General features: G+C 37.2%; 1 protein-coding gene across 1 annotated transcript in view; it reads right to left on the minus strand.

Moving 5' to 3' along the window:
- Window positions 1-10136, minus strand: part of LOC130747200 (vacuolar protein sorting-associated protein 41 homolog) — a 10217-nt gene extending 81 nt beyond the window's left edge. Inside the window, exons 1-19 of the mRNA XM_057600056.1 lie at window positions 9629-10136; window positions 9284-9553; window positions 8830-9009; window positions 8375-8635; window positions 7594-7726; window positions 6078-6168; window positions 5163-5265; window positions 4084-4187; window positions 3912-4005; window positions 3670-3825; window positions 3529-3591; window positions 3314-3379; window positions 2746-2946; window positions 1918-1995; window positions 1722-1841; window positions 1531-1611; window positions 946-1031; window positions 590-671; window positions 1-473 (exon numbers count right to left, since the gene is read on the minus strand). The exon at window positions 1-473 is cut by the window's left edge and continues 81 nt beyond it. Coding sequence (XP_057456039.1) covers window positions 33-473; window positions 590-671; window positions 946-1031; window positions 1531-1611; window positions 1722-1841; window positions 1918-1995; window positions 2746-2946; window positions 3314-3379; window positions 3529-3591; window positions 3670-3825; window positions 3912-4005; window positions 4084-4187; window positions 5163-5265; window positions 6078-6168; window positions 7594-7726; window positions 8375-8635; window positions 8830-9009; window positions 9284-9553; window positions 9629-9865 — 2847 coding nt within the window. The 5' untranslated portion in view covers window positions 9866-10136 and the 3' untranslated portion in view covers window positions 1-32. The remainder of the gene's footprint in view (window positions 474-589; window positions 672-945; window positions 1032-1530; window positions 1612-1721; window positions 1842-1917; window positions 1996-2745; window positions 2947-3313; window positions 3380-3528; window positions 3592-3669; window positions 3826-3911; window positions 4006-4083; window positions 4188-5162; window positions 5266-6077; window positions 6169-7593; window positions 7727-8374; window positions 8636-8829; window positions 9010-9283; window positions 9554-9628) is intronic.
- Window positions 10137-11027: the final 891 nt, after the last annotated feature.

Raw genomic sequence — 11027 nt, forward strand, 5'->3', positions numbered from 1 at the left:
AACCATGCAAATGCAAATACACAAAAACACACTCAACCAGTAGCAGTAGTACACAATATACAACGCAAGCGAGGACAACCTGAATTGGCTTCATTATCATCATCACTAGCATCATCCACATAACCATTGTAGCTGTCATACGTTTCTGCCTCTTGGGAAGTGACTTCAATCGCTTTCTTGGTACTAATTGTGTAGGACGAATCCGTGAGACAAGTTGTGTGATAACCATGACAGCAAAAGAAAACAATGACTGATACACTCTGTATTTGAAATGGGTCAAAACATATGCAACATCTTCCACCTCCCCTAGTCTTTGACTTCACCTCCATGATTCTCAGGCTTGGGGATTTGTCAGATACCTGAAAAGCATGGGTACTGCTCATTTTGATTCGTGGCTCATCTTCTTCATTACCTAAGGAAATTCCATGCCTTGCCTCTTTGTGATACTTAATTAGAAGGTTGACACAGTCCGCCTATGTGAAACAGAAAAATCATGAAAATTTGTATTGAATCAAAATCACAGAATTTTTCCTTGTCCCTTCTACTATTCTACTAAGGGTGAGAAAAGGGGGAGGGAAAAGAAAAGCACCTTAAGGATATCATTGCACCCATGTCTGAGCGATGTTTCAGTCCTGTAATCAGTGATAATTTTAACCAGCCGATCCCTGAGCCTGTAGAAAACAGATAGAGAAATTAAAGATAGCGTGCAATAGAATGCCAATGAGAACTGAATATATCTGGAACAGAAAGCCAGAATGATCTGATTATCTAAGTAATCAGCTGAAGTTAAAGTGGGTGAATATCGTGCAGAGTATAACCAGAAATAGTGATAAAGGAATTTATTTCCTACTTAATGATATCAACAATCCAAATACTAATACTTTTTCCCAATAAACATATGATTTGACAATATGTTAGTTTTGTTAAATATCATTTATCACTTACCTAGGTATTTCCAACCCGTTAGGAACCTTATTTACAATGTAGAGGGGATCAAGATTTCCAACTGTGTGCTCCAATAGTATGCCCACCTGTTAATTACAATAATCAAGCGAAGAAAAAGATAAAAAGAGTAGGTCCACAAGATTTGCAAATTCTGGGCCTGTGGTGCTTAATTTATGGTTTCTTAAACAGATTTGCAAAACATCTATTTATCTTATTTTTTTGAAAAATAATGACTTAAAACTTAGGAGAGGATTGAGATTAGTGTTTGGAAAATAGGTTACAATAGGACAGAACATGACATATGGGCCTTTTTCGATGTTTAGTACATCTTAAAAATAGAAATGCAGAATCAAACAGGACAGACATAAAGATAATGTCCCCCGACATACTTGGGGAAACAAAGTCAGAGGACATATAAAAGATGCTCCAGTTTTCTGTCCTTAAACAGCTGTTTTCTGCTCTAAATATCAGAAAAAAAGTTAAATGCAACTACCATGCAGGTTAGTTTTAAGAAATACAAAACTTTTCTCAAAGTAATCAAACAATCATATATCGTAAATATACAATCTAGTTATCCGGATATACCATCTCAGGCTTGTGAAGGCATTGCTTGATTAGTTCTTCCCAGAGTTCATCATCATGCTGCATGGTAACAAACTCTACAGCCTGTGCAAAAGTATGACCACTTCAATCTTAATAGAATCCCTGATGTTTTGGTTCAAGATTTAGACGTTGGTCCGAACCATAAACCACTTCCATTGAAAAAGACAAAATACCTCCTCTATATCCCCCAATTTATTTATAATAATGGCGAGGGCTTGTTTTGAGTTCCCCATCCTTCCTAAGATGAAGACTTGCTCCCTCATTAGGTCTCTTTTAATGCAAATTTCATGTGCCTGAAAAACAACTCTGAGAATTCAACTTACAAGCATGCAGACATATCACTAGTAAAGTTAGATATTGGTTCATCACCTTCTCAAGGGTATAGTGTTGACTGCTACGAAGAAAAGGTAGCAGCATCTTTGGATCATAGTCAGCATACAGTTCTACCTATGCATATTAGGGGACAAAACAACATATTAAATGCTGGAAAATAATCATTTGATTACATGCAGCATATGTAAAGCACTGCTATTCATGTTTAGCTGCAGAAGACAGATATTGTGACAACCAGACATAGATTTAAGGCAAATGCGAGAAAACTAGACACAGCTGTTAAAATTAGTGTGCAATGATGCAGCCGAACCACCAAAAAGAAATGCATCACAAAAGTAAGCATTGATTAACATTTTAAATAAGCAGTGATGTCAAGCAAAGATGGTTCGGATGAATTTTCGGAGGCTATAGCATTTCTCCATTTGAACAGTTAATATTGATAAGACATGGTAAACAGTTTGTCTAAGAGGGATCATTAATAAAATAGATCAAAAAAAAGTTGAAGAAACTCTTTAGAAGGCCACAATGTAAAGACTTATAATCAAAATATATCAAAGCACAAGACTGCAGAATCATTTGCACATGGTTAAATATAAAGCTATTTAGGCAAGCATTGAGACTTACAAGTCCTTGTCCTTTCATTCAGATTTGTGTTGGACTATAATGAAACCACTCAAACCAGAGTCATCATGTACCAAGGCTTTTACTTTATTTTGCCATTCATATAAAAACAAGGCAGTATTGGAACTCAAAATCACAAACATGGCTCTCATCCATTTTAAATATGGTTACTGTATTAAATTACAGCTTATATTACAAAACAAAGGATGCTTGCAGACGTTAAGAGAAAGAGGAAAAATCTACCTGCATATCATGGAAGTCTTTCCCAGCATGTGGATTTACTTCAAATAATGAATGTAGATATAAATGTAAAAAATATCTGCAGTCACAATTATTATCAGCTCTTATAAGCTGCTTCACAACCTCAGGTGGACTTGTTATGTCCCTATTCTGGATCAACAGAGGAACTGCACGTTTGCAATCTAGCATCATCAGTTGGACAACCTAAACAGGCAGAGATTAAACAATAAGAGTCCAGTTATCATATACAGAAAAGAATACAAACAGAAATGAGCTCATATACCACTTCACTACTTTTCTCGTCTATAAACAAGTCTGAGAATGTTCAAATCTAAATCAACCAATTCTCAAATCTGATATGGGTCTTTGTTGGTTCATACATTTTTCCATATGCATACAATATATCAGAGATATGGCAAACATGGATAACCAGATCCTAACATACTGCACTGAAGCTTAAAACTGAATGCCAAAAGAGATATGAAATATGAATTACCACATCAGTGACACCCTAACGCTATATAGAAAACATGGAATTCCAAAATATGACTTTAACAAAGTACAATTATACCTTTTCACGAATTGCATCATGTAGGTTGTGTTTATCAATGAAATCAAACACTTCTGGCTTCATGAGCTGACAATTTCAACAAACACAGAGATAAAGGAAAATGAATTAGCAGTAAAAACAAAAAAAGACAAAGATTCTACAATAAAGCATTTGAACGACATTTAAATCTTTATATTGCTTAGGTGTGAAGACTGAAGAATAATTGGACCACCTACATCAGCATACAATGAGAAGGCTTTCTCATATTGCCCATCGATTACATACAACTCCGCTAATGCCTGACACAGAACAAGAACATGTTAATATAAAAAGATGGTTATAAGATTCAAAATGCAAATATAATTAATCAGACCAACCTCCTTGAGCGAATCAGTCATGGAGGAAGTGCTTAGCTGAGGTTCAATAGCTGAAATAACAGGTAATGCAGAATAAATTACAGATGGCCAGGATTTTACAGTGGACAAGAGATCCTTATGAAAAGATGGATTTGTAGCCAATGCAACAAGAGAAACCTGTAGAATCGAAGACACAATAAAAGAGTTTTAATCCCAAGTCAGTTCAGCATAGATACTACATAAACACATTAAGCGTGACAGACCTCATAAGCAGTATCTCGTAGTCTGGGGTTTTCTGTAGGCATGTAAGGGACCAAAACAGGGAGTTGACGAAGGTGAGCAAAGTGAAAGACCCACCTGTGAAAAAAGCCCATTGAACGCTCAATTACAAAACATGAACTCTACAATAGAGTAATACATAAAGGCATGTGTTACCTTTCCCATGCTGAAGCTGATCCTTGCAGTAACTTAGGACACAAAGAAGCTGCTTCACCATATTTTCTTTCCACAATCAGATGATCAAGGTACCTAGATCCCACCTGCAAAGATAGTAGGAAATAAAGAAAAATCAGATCCCATTACACTAAAATGAAAAGTTCACCTAGAAGGAAAAATTACACAAATACACACTTAATACTTAACATACATTATACAGTGATTTTTATAGAAAAGTCAGTAAAATCAAAGAGGAGATAAGAAAGTATAATAATGGAGAGGATAATATATCCTTGATTTTTTTTAAAAATAATAATAATTACCAACAGCATTAAAATATAATCTTGAAAAGCTAGAAAACTGAGAAGGTTAAATCATATTTCAATACTGATCTAGTCAATTTCAAGTTTCTATATTAATGTAGGCTGTTAGAGTCCAAAGTCAACATAAAACAAGTCTGAATTGGCAGTTTCTCTATCAGATTTGTTTAAGTTCAATAAAGTTCTGTTATTAAACCCAGTCAATGATCTGACATGCCGGATGAAGAGGGTTGTACCAATTGGAGAAATGACACATAGGGCTCAGGTGTTGGAAAAAAGGGATGGCAGTTCAAGAGGGCAACGTGGAAGACATGCATGGGACATTGAGACAATGCAGAGGAAAATGCCGGCATTGCAGCAGCATGGACCAGTTTTGTGAGAGATCAAATAAACAATCGAGAACAAAAGGGTGCAAATTGCTTCAGGGGGAGATTCATCTTCTGCGGATAAATCTTATCAACCAAAATCAGCAAAACCACAAACTGATTCTTGGGACGATCATAGAATGTCAATTAAAAAGATGAAGCAAACCCTGTAGCGTGGATCATGAGGGCTGAAAGATCAAGAAAAACAAAATAGTTGAGAAGCCTTTACATTATGAAATCAACATAAACAAGTGCCTCCATAATTCTGTATGCACACAAGCATACCCTTGTTCCAATTATGTGCTTCACAATTATCCTTTATTGTGTATTTTTGTACATCTAACTCTAATAATCATAAAAAGTTTAAAAGTTGAATTAGGATAAACTTAAATACCTCATCAAGTAGTTCACTCCGTCCCTGGCCAGATTCAACCACTGCTAAAGCTTTTTCGTGCCATCCATGTTGAAGAAGCCAAGCAATATGGTCTTCAGTATCCCTGATTGCCATCAAGCATCAACTTCTCTCCATATTTTAATCTAAATTTTTTCAATATGTAGAAAACCTTATAACATAAACATGACATTTTAGATATGTCAAAAAAAAATCCAGAAAAAATTGTTAGCAAGAAATTTAAGCTACAGGCTCAGGCTTTGTTTGTTTTTTATTTGAATGTTCTCATCCCTTAAGGGCACTAATGGATGACTTAGCTTTCTCATAAACACCTAAGTTGTGGCAAGTGGCAACAACAGCATATGTTGAAGGGCGCAAATTATTGGGGGGGGGGGGAGGGGGGAGGTTTGATTTCCTATTACAATTTTAAAGGATCTCACAAATAGACAAGAGCATTAAACTTTTCTTGAGGCACATCATGAGTAAAATGTCTAGCAAAGTATGTTCCTCAGACTATCATTCTATGATATGTTAAATACAATAATACAAACATTACACAACTACAGATGAATTGGACAACAATGACCAGCACCATCAAACCACTGCATTAGCACATTCCCATGCCTAGCTAGCAGGCAGATGACAAGTGAAGGACGATAATAGAATATACAAAACAAAATATCTATCACGACAAGTGCATGTGATGGTAGTTTAAGACGAAAATTTCACATAAGAAAGGCCACTTATTTTCTTACTAAGTCCCCTCCACACGCATAAAACTAAACGTCACACATCAATTCTTCATTTAAATCATGTTTATCATCCTTCTTGGCCCCCTTTCCCTCTTTACCTTTTTATAGGAATAAATAAATGCATAAAAAAAATAGAACAGAACAATAGGATAAAATTGAAATTAACCTTGGTTTTGCAATAACTACATCCTTTGGGGATACAATATAGTATAGTGGTTCATCACCTGCAGCCCACTGACCACCAGCATAACTGCTGCCTGCATTTGAATGAGAACAACATTTATCTTTCCATAAACAAAATTAAATGTTAGAAAACCACCTATTTTTAAGGTGTACATTAGGAATGCTCAAAGCAGGTCCAAGGGAGAGAGTGGTTTATATAACAGATTGCAAGAGACGCAATCAAGAAATTTAAGAGCCTATTTAGTTTGTTTTTATCTTTCATTTTCCGTTTTCATAAATAATCATAAAAATATCACCTTATTTCACTTTACTGTATTTCAAAGATATGTACAGAAAACAGAGAAAATAATTAAGAATAGTTTTCATTGTTAACTTAACAAATCTTTGAAGACAAGTAATAAAATGAAAACGGATGTTACACTGGTTAAAAAATGACAGAAAAGAGACTGATTTTTTTTCAGAAACTAATAGTTCAGTACTGGACCCAGTCTAGGTGTAGACTGAACCAGAAAGAATTCAAGATGACACACACTCCCACTTTCTGCCAAAAGTCCCTGAAACTTTCCCCCTTCGCAATACAAATAGTGACTCTCATAAGTCAAAACTGCCTCTAACCATTAACTTGTAACTTACTATACTGTACAATTGGGCCTGGTTATCCATAAGCCCACTCTTTTGCTTCCTACTATAGACCCTTCTGATCATGGGTCAGCTACCAGTAGAGTAGCACTTTTGTAATTACTAGTGAAAATAGAAAATGTTTCCTTAAACCAGATAGGTTCTAAGGTGGCCTTGCTTATATCCCGGAATACTATTTATAGGCATATTTGAAAACTTAGTTTTGTTGACATTAAAATTAATGGGAATATTTTTCAAAATACAATACAGGAGAGAACTAAGTGGGAGTGGAAGTTTATTATGATAAAATTTCCACATAATTTCCATTTCCATGATATAAGAAAAAGAACACCTGCTCCTCCTCATGGAAATAAAATAGGCAAAAGTATGGGATAACATTTTTCTATGAATCAATAATTCCAAAGGAATAAATTTTTAAAACATGTATAACAAATACGGGAAGTCGGGAAGTATTATTTTATATTCATTTACTTGGGAATAAACTTAACAAACCTCGACATAAAAGCACTCTTAAGATCCCAGGAATGGAAATGGTTCACGTAAAAGATTGTCTGAGAGGTAATCAAGGGGAATAGGGAGGGAAGGTTTGGTCTGTACGGAAATAAAAAGGCGAGGGGAGGTGATAAATGGGTAAGGAAAAAAGTGAGGGAAAGTCCAGGTTCTCTGAAATACTGTGTAATCCATTTTCTATTTCACTTCTTTTCTTTGTCTCCCAGTGTAAATCTACCACACAAGCATTGATATCACACAGATTTCAGTATCCACAGTTCAATGACACAGTAGATTCATTCACCAAAACTGAATGTGTTCGGATTCAGTTTCTATCAATACATCATAAACAACACTAACCAAATGTTAACCTGAGAAGGGAGCATGAGCAAGAGAATAGTCCTTTGCCTTGTAATGCTCAAACCCATGCACTGGTAGAGCATCCGTTGAAAGTTCATCATTATTCCATGTTACGATTCTTACTTCTGGTCTTTGTCCATTGCCCTGTTCAAAATTTCATTTAGTTACCTTTAGAACTAAGTCAAATTTCCGGGCTTACTGAAGAGGATTACATAAGCATACTCACTTCTCTTTCCTTTTATAATACACGATATACATCTTATTTTTGACAAATACAATAAGAATCTCATTGCTTTCTCACTTAAACCTTTTTTCCTGCCATATCTAAATGCAATTAAGATTATGCAGTTAGTGTTGGTTATTCTCTAGAATCGCTGCTACTAATGTAGTTAGGAATAGAAAAAAAAATTAAAATGATATCCAACCTCAACGAGACATGACACATTAAATAATGTAATAAGCAAGATTAGGCTGGTTCGGTATCATCGCTTTTCTTACATACCGAAAGCAATCTAAATATTCTGATTGAGCCAGTTCATTATTTGATCTTTTAGACACACAAAAAATAATCTCAAATCCCTCATGTCACCAAGTATTATGGACCAGGAAATGACACTTTGAATTAAAATGCTCAGAGGCAGCTCCTTTTGTTTAGCTTAACACAGAAGAAGAACCATGAATACCAGTTGTAGCTTATAAAGGGGAGGGGGGGGGGGGGGGGTTCACAGGATAATAGGTGCAAGGTCAGGACGAGAAGTTCAAGAGTTTCATAGTATACACGGGACATAATACCTGCCGTGAAGGAGCAGTGCTACTAAAATCCTTATCTCCATCTTCTTCTCCAGGAATATAGGCTAGAACAACCAAAGCATCACCAAAGGGGGCAATTCCTGAGATGAAATAGCTCGTCTGGAAAGACGCCACAATATCCACCTGGGTCATACTGGACAAAGGAACTTGCCTGAATGTCCCATTGACTGCTTTATAGCTATTTGTCTTTATAGAAGCAATTTTGATCGATGTTCCCCAGCCAATAACTAAGAGAGTGTCATCCTATTAAGTGATGGAAAGAGATAAAGTTCAGCAATTTAATCAAGAAATGATACGGCAACAAATGAAATCACATTCTCGCAGCTGTTCAAAGCTCAAACTTTGAAGTGACAGAACAAGCATTTAATTACAGCAGTGAACACTGCTTGACAGAATGAAACATCCCAACAGTATGCCTACATAGATATTTGACGAACCTGCCAGACAAGATGAGGAAGCAAAAGCTCAGGGCGCGGGCTCGCTCGTGGTCTTTCAATAAACGTTACGCGCTGTTCATTGGCAGTATCATAAACCTTCACTCCTGCATCATTAGCCCAAGCAACAAGGCTCGCTCTCCACTTAACCGCATGTATTGAACCTTCACCAGAGTGCAAAACCTTTTTTTTTTTCGGGGAGGGGGGCGGGTATTTTTAGTTAACAAACAAAAAGTACCACTGAAAGCAATGTGCTAACTAAGAGCAGGCTTGTTAATAGCGCACTATAGCAGTGCAATAGCGTAGGGCCCTGGGGGTTCACTGCTACTCCACTATTCACGGCTATTTGCGGTTATAACGCTGCAATAGCCTCGAAATAGCGTTTTTTGGGCTTGCCAGCTACGCTACGCTATCCGCCATTAACAACCCTGACTAAGAGTACAATAATCTTACGAACCTGGTCACGATAGCCCAACCATTTCTTGGAATTTAAATATAAATGACCAGCTAAACCACCAGCAACAAACCTCCTAGACATTTTCCTCGCATATTCGGGGTCCAACGCAATTGCCTTCATAGGGCGATGGTACTCGAATTTCATTTTCTCATCAGTGAAAAGGCTGTTTATAACAACTGAACCATCATCAGAACAGCTTCCAATATATTCACCTTCTATGTCAAAGTTCAGGTCGTTGACAACAGAAGCATGTGCAGAGAATTCTTTCACCTATAACAAAGTGACTCAATCAGAAACAAGCTTCTGAAACACAACACTAGCAATTCAAAATCGAGGATTGCTAACCTGATTTCCAAGAAAATCGAGGATGTGAACGGTGCCGGCGTGAGTTCCGAGTGCGATCATCCGCTCCGCGACGGCGATACACGAGGCGGCATCGGCGGCTAAGAGTGAAGGCACGCTGCCTCCCATTCTCTGGTACTTGAGCCTCGGCTCTTCTTCGTCGTCTTCTTCATCTTCTTCTTCTTGTTCTTCTCTCTCATCGTCTCCTTCGACGCCGTTCTCCGACGAAATCGGAGCCATGAGGATAGTGATCCCCGGTGGTCTCGTAATGATGAATTAGTTAAATTATCCGGGAAGTGGAAATAGAAGGTGAAGTAGATCTGTTTGTTTGGTTGCTGAGAAAATCTCTTCCCTCTTTTTCTTTCTTTCTTTCTTTCTTGGTTTCGTGAGTTGAATTGAACTGAACTGAATTGAATTTTACTCGTTCGAGTTTCCTGAGACGGTGACTGGTTAAAGTAATTAATGGGAAGACGACAAAAACAACACGAGGTGTTAGGTAGGAGGCAGAGTAATGTGCGAACCTGTTTTATGCAGGTTGCATTGCACTTTTGTATTTCGCGTGCTATTCTCTACAACTAGAATGAAGACTCATCCCTGTTTATCCATAACTTTTTATTTTGGCTTAAATATATCAAAACAGATAAGTAGAACCTGCACAGTTTTATTACACATCCACTTTTGTAGATTTTTTCTTCTTCTATTTTCCTATTTTCCAATTGTTACCGTGATTGAAGGGTATGTCTCTTAGGTTGGACTTCCTTACTTAAACCCAATTGCTCCCTCACAGTGTTGTTGTCTTTTTCTTTTTTTGGTATGAGAGTCGTCAGGAAACATACTCCTTTACGTTCTTGCTCGGTAGGAGTACGTTGTATTTATTTCTTTTGTCTCATGAATATTTGCTCCATGTAGCTTTATGATTCTTGTGTTGTAAATATCTATGTCCTCTTTATTATGTTTGTGGTCCTCATGATTGTTACCGATCGACTCAGATGGTCTGGAGCGGTGGATCCCCAATAAATATGTCAGTATATATGAGCCTGGATTGGACTTAGGACACCTTAGTTGAAGGGTGTGTCCCCTAGGACGGGCAAGTACGAGGTTATGCGTCTTGTAAGAGCTTATAAGCTAATAGACTTGTGCACCTTGATGAAGCTTGGGCTAGACTTGGGACACCGTGATTGAAGGGTATGTCTCTTAGATTGGTCAAGTGGGAAAGTATTTAACTCTTTAACTCTAAAGCTTAGAAGTGAGTAGACTTGTGTACCTTGATGAAGCTTAGGTTAGGCACGAGCTCGTTGATTGAAGGGGGGGGGGAGGGTACCTAGCCCCTTGAGTCTAGAGCTCAGAAGCGACTAGACTTGTGTGTCTTAACGAAACTAGAGGACAACAACCTTGCTGGGTC

Source organism: Lotus japonicus, chromosome 3 (genome assembly GCF_012489685.1).
Source record: "Lotus japonicus ecotype B-129 chromosome 3, LjGifu_v1.2".
Classification (NCBI taxonomy): Eukaryota; Viridiplantae; Streptophyta; class Magnoliopsida; order Fabales; family Fabaceae; genus Lotus; species Lotus japonicus.